This window comes from Camelina sativa, chromosome 15 (genome assembly GCF_000633955.1).
Source record: "Camelina sativa cultivar DH55 chromosome 15, Cs, whole genome shotgun sequence".
NCBI lineage: Eukaryota > Viridiplantae > Streptophyta > Magnoliopsida > Brassicales > Brassicaceae > Camelina > Camelina sativa.
In genome coordinates, this window is record NC_025699.1 from 30,187,253 (window position 1) to 30,204,678 (window position 17,426).

General features: G+C 32.1%; 3 protein-coding genes across 3 annotated transcripts; 1 reads left to right on the top strand and 2 right to left on the bottom strand.

Moving 5' to 3' along the window:
* On the top strand, positions 709 to 2,750 carry LOC104747927 (protein CONTINUOUS VASCULAR RING 1). The gene is made up of 7 exons (XM_010469634.2): positions 709 to 956; positions 1,385 to 1,437; positions 1,534 to 1,643; positions 1,728 to 1,895; positions 1,996 to 2,093; positions 2,210 to 2,336; positions 2,444 to 2,750. Exons 1-7 carry the CDS (start codon positions 786 to 788, stop codon positions 2,533 to 2,535), a joined length of 819 nt encoding a protein of 272 aa, XP_010467936.1. The 5' UTR covers positions 709 to 785; the 3' UTR covers positions 2,536 to 2,750.
* On the bottom strand, positions 2,674 to 5,919 carry LOC104747926 (protein tesmin/TSO1-like CXC 6). Its single transcript, XM_010469633.1, has 7 exons — positions 5,296 to 5,919; positions 5,097 to 5,180; positions 4,803 to 4,980; positions 4,361 to 4,708; positions 4,170 to 4,240; positions 3,627 to 4,087; positions 2,674 to 3,533 (listed from the first exon to the last, which is right to left on the bottom strand). The coding sequence occupies exons 1-7, from the start codon at positions 5,580 to 5,582 to the stop codon at positions 3,205 to 3,207; spliced, it is 1,758 nt and encodes a 585-aa protein (XP_010467935.1). The 5' UTR covers positions 5,583 to 5,919; the 3' UTR covers positions 2,674 to 3,204.
* On the bottom strand, positions 8,601 to 12,017 carry LOC104747928 (transcription factor bHLH133). Its single transcript, XM_010469635.1, has 8 exons — positions 11,582 to 12,017; positions 11,106 to 11,385; positions 10,888 to 10,971; positions 10,265 to 10,330; positions 10,109 to 10,174; positions 9,784 to 9,846; positions 9,607 to 9,651; positions 8,601 to 9,078 (listed from the first exon to the last, which is right to left on the bottom strand). The coding sequence occupies exons 1-8, from the start codon at positions 11,881 to 11,883 to the stop codon at positions 8,881 to 8,883; spliced, it is 1,104 nt and encodes a 367-aa protein (XP_010467937.1). The 5' UTR covers positions 11,884 to 12,017; the 3' UTR covers positions 8,601 to 8,880.

Genomic DNA, 17,426 nt, shown 5'->3' on the forward strand with positions numbered 1-17,426 from the left:
TTTTATGTGAATCCAAAATATATGGTGAAGCGGTTATTATTTCAAACGTTTAGAAATTTGATGAAGGTAAACCAATATAAGTTCATGTTATAAATGTTATACCGAATAATTATATTTACAAATAAAATGTTATGTGGATGTGAATCTTTTACCTACTTCCTTATTTGTTGGACTAAAATATACAATCTCAAATTGATAAAATATTATTAAAATTACAGTTATAAGATAAAAGGGACATACCGTATATGGGATGAGACGGGTTCCAGAAACACATAAACATATATACTATCTTTCTTTTACTATTTTTTAATGTACTTAAATCTAAACATCTTCTTTCCAAACCAAACTGAAAATAAATTGGTACAAAGTTAGATTATGAATGTTAATAACATTTTTAACATTCATAATTACAAATGTAACTCTGCATAATCTAAACTTAATTACAAACTTAATTGTTTAAAATTAACCCCGCACGTATGTGCGGGTCCAGTCCCTAGTATTATACTACATTAGACTTGATTTTAATCAAATATGTAAAAAAATTAAAGATAAATCAATGTGATATTTTTTTTTTACAATTATATGATCTCAATTATTTTTTTTTTTACAATTATATGATCTCAATACAATTATATGATCTCAATAAAATTAGTTATTAATTTCTATTTTTTGTATTTGTCTTCTTTTACTTATCTTTTTCTTGTTTAAACAAATAAGACAAATTATTTACTCAAGTATTTCTCTCTTCTCCGACTTGATTTCCTTATCGCCTGAGTTTAACGGCGATGGGGGACGAGAAGCCGGCGGTTGTGATGGCCAATCGAGAAAGAGATCGAGAGCTTCTGATTCCCGTCGCTGATTCCGGCGAAAAAGACGATGGTCCTTCGAAGCCTTCTTCTTCTGCTTCCTCTTCCTCTTCTTCTTCTTCTTCTTCTTCGCATCAATCCAGCCACGAGGTCTAGTTTCATCTCCTGATCTAGAATCTTGTTCTTCGTTTTCTCATTTCAAGATTCATGCTAAATTAACACTTGAATTCGATTTATAGTAAGCTCTTAGTTCCTTTCAAGATTTAGTCTTCACAGATTTGGGGGTTTCTGTTTCCCCTTAGTTCAGAATCTTGGAGCTTGTTTTACCCTAGATTCAATCTATCACCAGAACACTTTCCTTGAACTTGTGTGAATTAGCCAAACTTTGATCTTTATTATGCAGAAGCTTGTAAAAATTTGACCTTTCCTGATTGAGTCAAGTATGAATTTGCATTCCTAGTGTTTTTGTTTGGATCTGTCGATTCTTGAGTCTTGTGATGTTTATGGTCATTCATGTTTTCAAGCATATATATAACAAATAGAGCATTGTGGTCTGATGCTTTGGCTATTTTCTGCAGACTTTAAGCTTGTTCATTAGGGGTTGGGCGTCCAAGAAGTTCATGACAGGCTGGTAAGCAACACTTGAAATTTTTTGCCATTTGATTGTGGTTTTCACAGGATCAGAATTTGTGCTGACAGTTTTTGAAATCTCAATTGCTCTTTGCAGTGTTATCCTACTTCCTATTGCAATTACTTTCTATATAACATGGTGGTTTATTCACTTTGTGGATGGATTCTTCTCTCCGATATACGCACAACTTGGAATCAACGTATTTGGTAAGCATTTGAATGGTGGTCCCTCTTTATCGAATCAACTACTTGATATTTGTTTCTGACATGAGTTTTGTTTTGGTTTGGTAGGTTTTGGTTTTTTGACTTCCATAGCATTCATCTTCTTGGTCGGTGTGTTCATGTCTTCGTGGTTGGGAGCATCGGTTCTGAACTTAGGAGAGTGGTTTATCAAGCGGATGCCATTTGTTCGTCACATCTACAACGCCTCTAAGCAAATCAGCACTGCAATATCTCCTGGTCTCGCTTTGAAAAATCTTATTCTACAATTCAACATTATATAAGTTAATTAAAATTTTCTAATCTCAACTTGCTCATATCTATTTTTTTATCTGTTCAGATCAAAATACACAAGCTTTCAAGGAAGTTGCAATCATTAGGCATCCCCGAATAGGCGAATATGCATTTGGCTTCATTACATCGACTGTTGTTCTCCAGGTGAGTGAAACTGCTTGGTTCAAGGATTTAGTTATTGTTCTACAGAGATTGTTATGAATTGACTAAATGACTAGATCCTTTCTATACCAAAATGTAATAATGCTCTGTCATTGTAGAACTACCCAACCGAGGAGGAACTTTGCTGTGTATATGTTCCCACAAACCACCTTTATATCGGAGATATACTACTTGTCAACAGTAATGATGTTATCAGGCCGAATCTCTCTGTCCGGGAAGGAATAGGTGAGATTTCATAATCTAAACTCAGCCATCGTGTGACTTATTGTCTGTCCTAGATGTGTTGTAGAAAGCTACTGAACTATTTACACTCATTTATTCTTCATCTGCAGAGATTGTTGTATCGGGTGGAATGTCAATGCCACAGATTCTATCGACTCTTGATAAACCTTCGGCCTCAATCGACAGAACTACAAGTCTATAGTTTCATGCAGAAGACTTTCTCTTTTTGTTGTGGGTGACGATGAGTGTGTTTGTCTCTGGAGTCTCTTCAGTATTGTTGTAATATTTCATTTGTGTTTACTAAAGTGTATAATGTAAGGTAGGTCTCTCTTCTTAGATATGAATCACTCCTGAAAATATTATTTTTCGCGAAAAAGCATTGCGAATTTTCTGTAATGACAAAAGATGACTTAAACCTCGGAATTCCAAAATTTGATTTTATTTTATATATGCTTCAAATCTCAAGCAGAAGTAACATCAGATCTTCTGTATTCCTAAATCATATCGAAATCAGGCTAACACATGTATGTTCCACAGTAAACAATCACTGTGATTGCCGATGGTAAATAGCAATGTACACAAATAGTGACAACAATTTGTAAAGAGACGGCTCTTATGAATCAAAGAGAAGAATTTGGAAGAAAGAAAAGAAGAAGAATGCCTAACACAATAAAATTGTATGAATAGTTATATAATAATAATACTCTCTAAGCACCTGCTAATGTGCTGAAGCTGCGACTTCTCCTTTGTTTTAGAATATCTAAGAGGAAGAAAACGGTGTTGGTGGCATTACCTCGTAAGTCAGGCCTGGAGAGGTGGATGCAGCTGCATTTCTGTAAAGTCATTTTTTCCTAAAGGAGTAAATATTGATTCAGAGGTCTTTCTTCTCAGACAAAGCTGGAGTTTTATGAAGTTGAGTTTGTGCGGATGTAGTTGTTGTTGTTGTTGGTGTTGGTGTTGGTGTTGGTGTTGGTGTTGGTGTTGTTGTTGGTGTTGGTGTTGGTGTTGGTGTTGGTGTTGGTGTTGGTGTTGGTGTTGGTGTTGTTGTTGGTGTTGGTGTTGTTGTTGTTAGCTGGGAAGGTTGCTTTATGGTTTGAGAAACTCCATTCGCAACTGGTCTTTGTTGAACCACTGGCTGGACTTTGACGGCAGTGTGCGCAGGTGTATCTAGATTCATTCTTGACGAAGAAAAATTTGATTCTGCAACAAACAAACAAAAACTAGGTTTTAAAACGTGAATCTTATGTTTGGCTATATACCCCATTTTCTTGATGATCAAAGAAATGTCTTTACCTTTTAATTCTCCGCAAGAAATAATCTGGTTAAGGCAGTCACGGAACTTGGTTAACACTACTTTCTCCTGTTCTGCATAAAACTGGTCTTGCCCGCCGTTTGGTAGCTGTGAGGTAGGCTCCACCGAACCATTAGGTGAAGCTGTAACCATTAACATAGTGTCTCGTTCGTCACACATCAATGCCAAAGTGTCTGGAGATAGTGACCTCCCTTTGGAGCCATCTGAACTGGAATCCTCTGGACCAGATTTATCAGCTTGATTTCCACTCGCAGCTATCTCAACCTCGGTACCTTTATTATTGCCTTGTCCTTGATCTTGCACAGAAGAAGACACGGAGGTTTCTTTCTGATCTGCTAACCGTTTTTCTGTTAATGCCTTTGCAGCTTCCCCAGCTACAGCAACCAGAACAGAACAGAGTGCTTTCACATTCTTCGGTTGAATAATGTCTGCCAAAAGAGACCTTCAAAAGAAAACATATTTATGATTCAGTTTCTGCAATCCCAGAGAAAAGATTTAGCTTTGTCAACACATCAGAATTCTACCTATATACAACTTTGGATGGGCCTCCAGCACGAGAATCAGTTTTCAAAGATGGGGTTCTTCCAGTATTTGCCTGATACCAATAATTATAATATAAGATCTAACATTTCACTAACCAAGGAGGAGAGATAAGGAAAGCATATAGAATATTAACCAGACCAAGCAAATAAAGTTGAGGTTGTAACTGACTTACCTGGCCAAGCCTATGAGTTGGTGAATCTTTGGTTCCTTGGTTGTAGAAAAACTCCTGACCTTTCTTTCTCTTAGGACCTGGAGCAGATGCAAAGCCATAGGAACCGATAGCTCCAGTTATGGCAGCATTAACGTGTTGGAGATAAGCCATGTTGTGGGAATGTTCACCGTGAAAGAGCGACTGTCTATCTTCACTTCCTTCAAAGTTTTTGCAATCCAAACATTTACAGTTCTCAGAACAAAGAATATTTGCTTGAAAGCACTCACAATACTTCTTAAGACATCCTGATTTCTTGCAGTGACAGCCTTTGTAGTGTTTCCCTAACATCACAGGTTCACCAACCTCCTCCTGCAAATAGAGTTAAAAGATTTAAAAGTTATCCAACAACCTTAAAGATTTAAAAGTTTTAAAGAGCATTAACACAATTAAGTAAACCACATACCCTGCTATCTCGTCCGCCGTGTGGACTGTTAGCAATCTTAGGCTTGAATGCATTTGGATTCCGATCCAGAATTGTTTGAACAGCTTCTCGTCTCGCGGTGTCAAATTCAAGGTTGTTGAAACAATTCACACAGTTGCAACCATCACAGTAAGTACCGGATGCAAAGCATTCACAGTACCTAATCAAAAGACAATACATAGTGCTCAATTCGTATGAAATCTGTATATCACCAAGTAACAAAACATAAAATACGAAAAGAGTAGCTCATAATGGGTTAGATGGAGAGAGACTTACAGCTTCAAGCAGCGTGAGTGTTTACAGTTACACTGTTTCTTCTTCTGAGGGGTTCCATCTCTAGTTTCCCCTACACCCACAGCCCTATCCATTACGAAAAATTCAAATCACAAATCTCTTTAAAGATCTATGCTTGCTTCAATCCCCAAATCAGACTTCTCAAAAAAGTTCAAATTTTTGAATAAGAAAGAAAACTTACGGATGTCTAATTGGGACGTGAAGAAGCCCCTGAGGTTGTGGCGGCGGTGGAATCGGAGTCAACACCGTCGTCGTCGAAACAGGTCGTGCCTGACTGGTAGTAATAGGCGGCGTAGCCGTCACAGCAGGTGAAGGGATTGGTGATGAAGCAGCAGCAGATGTGACGGGAGCTTGATTAGAGTGAGGTGGATGCACCACATGAGTGAAATCGAGCTGCCTCGCCGACTTCATCGAGTCTTGTGTAATCACCTCATCCTTTTTTGGCGGGAGTTTGTCTCCTTCTCCCATCTCCCACAAACACACACAAAACCCAGAAAATTTTCCCCCAACGAAATTAAGAAAAGAAAAAAAAAAAAAAAACCCAAAATTTATAAATCACCAATTCCAATTTTTGAGAAAACACGAAAATCTCAAGATCTGATTTCACCCTTAATCCCGTTTCTATGTAGAAGAAAAAAAAACCCAGAAGCCGAATCGTCGTCTACTTTAAAAACTTTTTTTTTTTAAAAACGGGATTTTGAAATTCGAATTTATTGATCTAGACTTAGAGAGAGGTAAAGGAAATTAGGGTTTTGAAAGGTTTAAGAAGACGAAGAAGAAGAAGAAGAAGAAGAGAGATTTGGTAACTCAGCGAAACCAAAAGAAAAAAAAAAACAGAGAAATTGGGGTTTTTCTTCTTCTTCTTCTTCTTCGTCTTCGTTTTTTTTTAATTTTAACACTCATCGTCGTCCTCCCTCTCTTATACATGTTTTTGAAATTTCAATTTTTCTGGATTATATTAGACGGTTAGATTTGTTTCGCATTTTGATCGTACGGTTGTTTTTAGACACGTTGATCCGACGATTACTATTCATATAAGGTTTGAAGTGTGGTTCTTACTTCACCGTCCGATCCTCACAAATTATACTAAAAATGTAATTATTAGAAAATTGTTTTTGAATAGCAGTTTTGGCCCTGCTCTTTTTTTTATTCACGAAATTGTCGTAATCTTTTGTTTGTAATGTTCTTGCCCATAATTTAATATTTGGGGATTTATGGAAACTGAAATAATGATTTGTAAGTAATCTTTTTAATTTACTTGTATTTCTTATGTCATCTCATACTTTATTAATCTGACAAAAAAGAAAAAAGTCTAGCAAAATACATAATTGAGGTTTAATTTTCTTATGACTAATAATGATAAAATTAATGTTTATTTAATTTTAGAGTATAGCTTAAAAAGTTGACTAAATTTGTGTCTAATTTTGAGTAGTCAACCAAAAAAAGGGATTTATTTTCTATAGAGTTGATAATTATTTACGTAATTACCAAAAGTTAAAAGATTGTTTTGAATAATTTCTCCCTTAAATAGCTACTGAATCTTAGATAAGTATGTTGATAATTTTTTTGTTATATAACCCCACAAACAAAAATAATTGTGATTTAAAAGCCAACAACAAAAAAACTGACAATCATATACCACCTATAACCGTAAAAAAGTTCATAACAGTCAATCAAGTTCCTCATCAAAGTTATATTTGTACCATACCCCAGAAATTGTTTAGCTTTAGTTCTTTAGTGATGTGTGGTTTATCAGTTTATGTATCTAATTTCCCTCTATAGTAAACCACTCAATTCTAAAAGGATTTTTATTTTATTAACACTCTAGCTTTAACTCCTTGCTAAACTCAGGTTTAGATATCTTTTTTATATTGGGCTTCTCTTATCGTCAGCTGATATCTGGGACAAACAAAAAGTTTTGCGAGAGACCAACTTGTATACTTCTTTTACCACGACGATTGATTATCTTTGAGTTTGTGTTTCTTTGCAGATGAAGAAAAGAGAAGCAGAGAAGAAAAGAGACAACAGACGGAATTACAAGTTCCCAAGGCCAATGTGGCCAAGGTATGTCTTGGTGAGCTTACTAACCAACTCACAAGGTTTTATAGAACATTTATAATTGAGTACAAGAGATCAGGAAGATGAAAACTGCTAGAGAGCCTATACAACCGAGCCAAGGAGAAGATGAGTTCTCTCTTACTCACGCTCAACGATTTGCTGTCACCTTACTCTTTACTTTGTTTTATACACCTTGTGGACGCTTTCTTGCCAGGTCACTCCATAACCTAGGTGAATCGAACTTTATCACCGCCAGCATAACAATGAATTCGTACACTTCAGCTAAGTGACAAACCAGAGTGTTGACCAGCCAAATATAGGCATTACCGAGAACAACTTATCTCATGAGCCTTTCTTCAAACCCAAAAAGCCCATTAAACTTGTCTCTGGTCCATTAGTCTGAACTCTGAAGTCTGAACTGGACCGAAAACTCACACAACTATTATGTTTTTTTTTAGGAAATGGTTCAGTAAATATTACAAGTCCCACCATAGCTATATTTGGTGTTTTAGTAGGAACATCAACTACTATTAAGTTGAAGCCCCTTCACTATAAGGATACGCAAAGGTGTATATTATTAGCATACAAATTAATTATATAACCAACTAATGCTTCTTCCTTAAGTAAGTTCATTTGTATAACATTAAGGCTAAGCTAAGCCATAAATTTCATCTTAGATCTCCAAGACTCAATCCAAGACTTTTGATAAGTATAGGGATTTTGTAGTGGGTTAAAAGCCTAGTCGGGCCTAAATCCGAAATGAATACAATTGTCCATCGTTTAAGTCCAAATTTGAAAACTCCTATGTTTTTTTTTCTGAATTTATGCTTACTTACCATGTATTTGTATTTTGTACTCCTACTCTTTTTATTTTCATATAAATCTTACTATATCTATTCAACTAAATTCCGTTTGTAGTTTACAAAAACTGAATAATACAATTATTTTGATGTAAACTACCTAAAATTTGCTAACAACTAAAAGTTTTGATGCCATTGATCAAATTGGGTGGGATGGATTCTGTTACATATTGGTTACTGTTATTGGTTATTATAAATCGAAACACCAAAGCCAAACACATATTGATCAAGTTATCATCGACATTACTCATAATATCACTGTTACTCTGAATTCAAAGTACTTAAGAGTTTTCAATGTTTTTTTTTCTTCTGGCTATGACAAACTTAAGAAGCCGTATTTATTTTTTTGAGCAACAGACATAATAGGACATAAGTTCGCATAGTCTTTTTGACACAAACAAAAAGTAGTAATCCAGGAGTTTTAGTCTCTCACTGAATAATTACTGTTGATGATAAGTATAATGTAGTAATAGATAAACTCCACAAGCCATCACCAAAATATACGTAACAAATATGAGCTCTTCAATTTCGATACGTAATAACTTTTCCTGCACGCCCATACCAATAATAAAACTAAAATACAATCATCAGTTCATTAAGAGTATAGATAAAGTTCTGATTAATTTAAAAACATGATTAAATAGGCCATCTCATACTCGTCAACTGCAAATGTTCAAAGGCCAAAGGCCAAAACCAATCTGTGTTAGCATAGCATCATGAACAACCAATCTTGGAGGAAACTCATTTTTTGTTGTTTTCTCAAAGAGATTGGTTGCTCATGATGTTATAACATCTACTAAATTTTTTTGGCCGACAAAAAATCAAATTACAACAGAAAGTGAAATAGGTTACTGGAGAGTGAATCCGAACGCCGGAGCCCAATAGTCCGCGCCATTGTCGCTACCAACTTGGAGTGTGCATGAGATTGGGACAAGACAAAGTCCTCTACTTCTCAAATCTTTCATTGGTTCTTCGTTAGGATTTGACTTTTGATTGTCCGTCGATGATGATGAAACTCCTCTTTTCATGCGATACTCATTTACAAGCTGATCACCAAATCAAAAAAGATTTCTTCAGCATATATATTTGGAAAAAAAATATTTAAACTATAGTATAGTGTGAGTGTTGGTGATAAAACGGGTCGGCGCGCTCCACAACAATCCAAAATTGTGTATATAAGGCGGCTCAGCCCACACTACGCATAAGTAACACATATGGACAAAATGGTGATATTATTGGTTGCAAAAGTTGATTTAGATCGATCATTTGCCAAAAGATACTTTGATGAAGAAAAGTAAATATTCTAAATAATTTAAGTGGCTTTTTTGGGTATAATGAAAGGTAAATAGAGGACTGAAAAAGAAAGTTTGGTAATGTCATCTTTTTATTTTTATTGACCATACTTTAGTCATTTCACTTTTAAGAGAACAAACAATACTATAGAGAAAAAGAAGGGTGATTTTTTTGGAATAAAGCTGTCAACTTTTTTTTTTTAAATTAAGATTTGTGTTTAATTGATCCAATGAAAAGTAAAGTGCATAAAACTAGAAAATAACATAAATATGTATGCGTACCTGACCAGGGTCCTCAGGAAATATACCATTCAAATTTCCTTGAGCCTATACACATAATTAGGAATCAAATATAATTAGCAGTCAGATACATTTTAAAACCCCCATTATATGATGTGTAGAAACACATGCATGTAAGTGTATTATACATGTAACTAAGGCGGTTAATTTAATACTTACATGTTGGTGCATCATATTATTCCTCGAGGGAGTAGTCCCAGCAAAGTATGGTAGACTTAGAGCCTGAACATTTTGAAAACAAACAAAATATTGAGAAAGCAGTTGTGCCAATTACTAATCTCACAATTACTTATATTATTCTGTTCTAATAATTATTTTTAAAAAATTTGAATATAGAAGGAAAACACAAAGAACTCCAGATAATCCATACTTGGGTTTCACACACGAATTATTTTTGTTTTAGTTGTGAGGGAAGATTCGAAAGAAATATTTGTCTTGAAATAAATGAAATAAGAAGCATGGTAGTTTGGAAAAGACAAGTCACCTCAACTTGACTGTGGAGGAATCTAATGTATCCAATAGCCTCCGACAAGACAGAAGCTGTGTCAGTCTGAAATAAAAGGGATCAATCAGCCAAACAGTGACAATTTAAATTTTGATCTAGAAATTAGAATTAGTAAAAGGAGATTAATAAGTATACCTTGCCAAAGGGAGATACTAGCTGGTGAAGAGATGCGATTCTGCCTCCAAGTTTCTCCTTTCTTACCTTTGATAAGTGATAAACCAAGAGATCATAAAACATACTACAAAAAATTGATATAAGATTCAAACAAAAAAAACAAAAAAGAATGATAACTGATCAAAATAATATATATATATATATATATATATATATGTTGTTACAACAATACGAATATTAATCTAGACAGGACAAAATAAACAGAGCAAGAAGAAGAAAACATAATTAACTTCGATAATTTATATATAAAAAATTGTTAGATAATGAAAGCTGAGCTAAAACTGAATCAAACTGAAAAACAGATTTAGTTTCTATATTTCATAAATAAAATAAAAACTAACAAAAAGGATTGCGTAACTACCGTTGAAATCATAGGAAAGAAAGAGAAAAAGAATAATGGGATCAAGAAGAAGAAGACACACGAGAAAGACAAAAATGTAACAATCACACACACATGCAGCTTATTCTGTGCCCATTCTCTTTTGTTTGTTTCTTATTCTCCTTTGTGTTTGTGCATTTGTTTTGTTATTTAAAATGTCAGCAAGAGGCAGAAACAAAGACATATAGGGGTTTTAGTTAGTTACCTTGAGAGTTGATTGTGATGAAGGAACCTGAAGCTTTGGTTTCTTATTTGCAATAGAAGACCCAATTATCTCTGAGCTGTTACTCTTCATGAACACAAATTGACAAAGAAAAAAAAAAGAAAAAAAAATGTTCATTGATAAGAAAATATGGAGACTTTGATTAAAAATATTTGGTAAAGAATATATCTTCATCTGAATAGTTAACTATTTCGACCAACCTCGGACAAGTTAAGACCATTGTGACGAATGTTATTGTTGTTCTTGTTGTCTTCATTGGTGTTGTGAATTGTAACACATGACTTGTTTGGAGGTGAGTTCGGTAAGGACATTATTCCATAACCATTATTATTGTTACTCTCTTGTTTCATGGAAACTTGGTGCCTCAAAACTTGTTCTTCCCAATTCTGTATCTTCTTCTCTTGGTAACTATGCTGTTCATTTTGATGATGACGGTTCATCATCTCCATTTTATCTTCCTCTCCCATCATCAGTCCACCCCTTCATTTAAAGACAGAATATTCATATTAGATCCTGTTTGTGTATATGCAATAATATAAGTATATTATATATACATGAAAAAAACAAAGGAGAAACTTCATAAGATCGAATTAGATTACAAAACAAATCCAAGAACTCAAAACCATGTACTTAGAAACACCTAAGGAGAGAGAGATAGAGAGAGAAAGGGAGTTACATGAGGAGTTGACTAAGGCTCCATGGCTGGTCAAGAGGCAGATCACTCATTTCAAGCCAAGAAGAGAAGTTAGGGTTACTATTAGGAGGCAAAGAAGGTGAAGAAGAAGATGAAGAGGAAGTCGGAGAAGAAAAATAATTCGGCAAGAGACTTGGAAGATAAGCGGTTGTAGGTGGTGGCTGGTGAGTACTCATCAACGGCGGTGGTGGCCTCAAGCCGCCGCTGACGTTATTCCACCAATTAGGGTTTCCAGCTGCCGTGAGGTGTTGTACCGGCGAACTCTCCAACACTCCTCTATTCATCGCCTCTCTTTGTTTCTAGTAAAAGAATTTGGAAAGATTTTTAGATTAGTTGCTTCTCTATGCTTTTAGTTTGGCTCTAGTTTTTGGAGAAAAGGAAAGAAGAAGAGAGACAAACAAATTGAGCAATAGATAGATGTCAATGATGTATTTAACACTACCATTTTGTCTATCTCGCTCTCTCTCTACTTTATTTTTTATTTTTTTTATTTTTTTTATTTTTTGTATTTGGATGTTCAATTGTTCATAATTTCATATTCGATATAACGATTAACTAATTCTGGATGAAGGGACGAATAATCATAATACCATTTAAAAATAATAATAATAACTCAGTGTTTAATTAAGTTTATGTAAAACCATGTATATAAATTATCAGATTTTTTTTTACTAATTTAAGAAAGAAAATATATTAAAATTCATTTTTTGTATTTTAAACAAAAGAAAAAAACATTTTTGAATACTTCATCTTTTCATGCTTTAGCTTTATCGTAAAGTAGGGAAGCAAAAGGTGCTTTTGTTATTTCATCGAATTATGAGCTAAGAATCAAGAATGCTAAAAATCTTAAATACAAAAAGAAAAAGATGGTTATTCGATTGGTTTTATATACTGTGTATAATATATTCCAATATACATATATTTTTGACATTTTCCGCATATTATAAGTGTCTTGCATCTAGACAATATTTTGTACGCCCAATATATTTTAATTGATTCATTTGGTGTCACTTAATTACTGAAGTGAATTCTAAATCCATATGGAATTATAAATTCTAAAAATCAAAACACATGAGTTTTGAAATAATTTGTTTTATCCTTAAATTTGAATCCTTCTATTTTACTCTTTCAAATCCATTCAAATCCATTAAAAATATAATGTGGATTATGAAATCCAAAAACAAATCATTAAATGAATAACATGAGATTGTAACAAGTATTTGTAAATCATAGAACCAATAACACATAATTTTGATAAGTATTTTAAAATCAATGATTGAATAACACATGATTTTTTTTTGGATTTCCAAATCTATTAAAATCATAAAACTAATAACCCTTGCTAAGTAGGTTTTTATACGGTAAGTTCCTTTAGTTTAAATTTGGTAAGCTTTTTGTCCTGATTTTATTCATATATAATCTCTGTAACAAATTCAAACCAATGATGTAGATAACTAAGTACGAAATAAAAGTTTTCTTTGTTGGTGTGACTTATAAATGGATCGACGTGTGTTGCGTAGGGTTTTATATGTACGCATCCATCCACTAAAAAGGTACAAAGCTAATTGCGTTAAAATGAGTCAAAAGTTCATCTGAGTCTTCATTATATTACATCGGATCATCAAGTTGTAATTGTTCATATAAGCTTTTTAGAAACATCTTACTTCTTTATATTCTTACCAAAAAAAAAGTAACTAAAATAATGTATGTGGCTCTGTCTTGATATCATTAATATCATTGGGGAAAACAAAACATTCCCTTTTACCAAATAATCACCAGATCATATTATAGTATGTGATTTAAACTGGTATAAGATCATAGAGTACCTAAGACCATCTCCATTGTATATCTCTATTTTTTCTTTAGAATAGAGTAACTTTAAAATAGAGCATTATTTTCCTCCAATGTATTACTCTATTTTAGAGTTGAAAATAGAGGTAGTGTAAAAAAATAGAGGTAGTATAAACAAATAAAAGGGAGAATAGAGTTACTCTATATATAGAGCAATCCTATCATTTTCTCTATTTTAGAGTAAAATATAGAATAGGATTGGAGCAAATGTTGCTGTATAATAAAGTTTTGACTCTAAAATAGAGTGGGGTTGGAGATGCCCTAACTATGTATGTACTGGTATAACTGTCTACTTGATTGTGTCATATATACATGAGAAAACAAAAATCGACCTAGCTAAAAAAATATGTTAAGGTAACAATTTTTCATGTGTATTAAAGTAGAGTTTGGTGACCAAAAATAAATAAAAATGAAAGCAGAGTTCCATTTCAAAGAAAATTGTTTCAATATAATCCCCATATATAAGATAAGTTGCTTTTTTTTGGTTACAAAAGATAAGTTGCTTAAGATATGATTTGTATCTTTGCTTCTAGTTGAGTATTCTTAATGGCTACTTCTTTGAACTTCATGAAACATAAACAAGTTTTTTTTTTGTATATATATAATAAAGCTTATCCATAATCAACTCTTTTCATCTCAAAGTATACTATATATATATATATATATTTTGTATATATACTCTTTTCACATGGACTATAGTTTTGTTTTTGCTATTTTAAATCACATATATGTAAATCACATATAATTTAAGCGTACGGTATGGGATAGAGTAGGAAAAAATAACAATATTAAAGGTACCTATATTAATATTATGAACCTCTAGTTTTTAATGGAGGAAATATTTTTTAATAAAAAACATAGGGTGAACGAAAAAAAAAAGTAGGAAATGTACTTAGAATTTTTTTTTTCCCACTCACGCAGAATATGATTAAAGCATGATTTCATGGTGACGCATTCAATCACAACTTGAAGGCGAAACGGTGAATTCGTTTTCGTTTACAAACAAAATTAAAATATACTAAGATTATACCGTAATTTAGTTTTTTTTTTTTTTTTTCCATTTTACACCAAAAACCTACATTTTTCGAAGGAGTCAATTACTAAGGTTTGGAGATCCCTCTGTCTCTCGAAAGGACTACAATTTCCAAGAAATTCTACATCGACTATTAAAAAAAGAGGTCTTTAGCAACACAGTACTACTATTATACTGATTAAAAGAAAAAAAAATCCAAAATAATGATTTTAAACGATACTACCAAGCAAAACAAAGCTTAAATTGATCAATATGTTGAATTATATACATATAATGATATCTCTTAGCATAATTAAGATGAGACAAAACAACTAGAAGAGTTCAGGCGATGCTGGATCGTCGCTATTAAACACAAATGTGGTAATTAGACTTCTTGAAAAAAAAAAAAAACCAGATGTCGGTAGCCATTTTCAAACATAAATGGTAGATAAATGTTTTGAGGAAAAAGGGAAAAAGTTAAAACCCTACGCTATTTTTACTAATAATATATTGACATCGTCTTTCTCACAAAATAGTTTGCTTTGGAATGTAAAAATCAATGCCAAATTAGTAATAATTAAAAAAAAAGAGGTAGAGAATTAACCTCGTGAGATGAAACAATGCTAGTAGTATATAGTAGTACTACTATTATTTATGAGAAAAAAGGTTTTAACTTTTAAGGCCAAGGGGAATGATGAAGAATGAAGCATGCTTTGTCCGTACAGTCCAAAATCTTTGTCGGAGACAATGTGTCGTTTCTTCTCAAATTATATTCTCTTCTTAATGTTATGTTTCATCGATCTTATTTTCTTTATGATAACTAAATATTATACATACTAGATTAGATTAGGACCCGTGCTAGAGCACGGGTTGAAATTCCTTTTATTTATATTATAATTTTAGAATAAAATACGATTATGAAAATCAAGATTAATGCTAGATTAGGACCTTAAAAACTTTAAAAATCAATCATATAAATTATATTTTATTCTAAAATTATAATATAAATAAAAGGAATTTCAATCCGTGCTCTAGCACGGTCCTAATCTAGCATTAATTTTAATTTTAATTTCTGAATACGATTCCGAAGATCACGATTAATCTTGCTAAATTAGCGAGATTTGACTACTTTTTATGATTGGGAGTATATTTTTATCCTTTAATAATTATTTTATTGATGTGGTTTATCAATAAAATATGTGGAAAATAAATAGTTAATATTGTGATTCTAGATATTTGGAACCATATACGTGATCTTCCGAAATAAAGTTTGGAATATCCATGAACTATCAATTTGGAATAATCCGTTTAAGATTTTCTGTTACAATTAAGATTTTATTTGTTACAATTAATATATAGATTAATTTATAATATATGTATAATTTATTTGTAACCATTTATTAAAATTATAAAGTCTACCAAAACAATGTTGTGTACTTCCGTTTTATTATAAAGGGGATTATAATTTTAGAATAAAATACGATTCCGAAGATCACGATTAATGCTAGATTAGGACCTTAAAAACTTTAAAAATCAATCATATAAATTATATTTTATTCTAAAATTATAATATAAATAAAAGGAATTTCAACCCGTGCTCTAGCACGGTCCTAATCTAGCATTAATTTTAATTTTTAATTTCTGAATACGATCCCGAAGATCACGATTAATCTTGCTAAATTAGCGAGATTTGACTACTTTTTATTATTGGGAGTATATTTTTATCCCTTAATAACTTTTTTATTGATGTGGTTTATCAATAAAATATGTGAAAAATAAATAGGTAATATTGTGATTCTAGATATTTGGAACCATATACGTGATCTTCCGGAATAAAGTTTGAAATATCCATGAACTATCAATTTGGAATAACCCGTTAAGATTTTATTTATTACAATTAATATATAGATTAATTTACAATATATGTATAACCTATTTGTAACCATTTATTAAAATTNTATAATATATGTATAATTTATTTGTAACCATTTATTAAAATTATAAAGTCTACCAAAACAATGTTGTGTACTTCCGTTTTATTATAAAGGGGATTATAATTTTAGAATAAAATACGATTCCGAAGATCACGATTAATGCTAGATTAGGACCTTAAAAACTTTAAAAATCAATCATATAAATTATATTTTATTCTAAAATTATAATATAAATAAAAGGAATTTCAACCCGTGCTCTAGCACGGTCCTAATCTAGCATTAATTTTAATTTTTAATTTCTGAATACGATCCCGAAGATCACGATTAATCTTGCTAAATTAGCGAGATTTGACTACTTTTTATTATTGGGAGTATATTTTTATCCCTTAATAACTTTTTTATTGATGTGGTTTATCAATAAAATATGTGAAAAATAAATAGGTAATATTGTGATTCTAGATATTTGGAACCATATACGTGATCTTCCGGAATAAAGTTTGAAATATCCATGAACTATCAATTTGGAATAACCCGTTAAGATTTTATTTATTACAATTAATATATAGATTAATTTACAATATATGTATAACCTATTTGTAACCATTTATTAAAATTATAAAGTCTACCAAAACAATATTGTGTACTTCCATTTTATTATAAAGGGGATTATAGCTGTTCTCTTTTTACATTTTAATACAGTAGATATAATTTTGTTTGCTTTTAAACAGCGACATTAATTTTTGCATAACAAGCAACTGAATTCTCTCTAACTGGATTTTGAGACATTTTAATCTATCGGATTCTAAAGATGTATCTTACTTACATACTTATTGGAGAATATTCTCTCTTTTGGTTGTGAAAAATATGGTTTTCTCTTTTTGTTATTGCTTACGTGGTGTACTAATTACTATTATGGTTAACTTTTGGTAATTAAAAATGCAAATTTTAAGGTTTTCTTTGATTATAAATTCGAGTTATAAACAAAACAAAAAAGAAAAGATTCTGGTTTTTAATCCCTATAGTCTTCAAA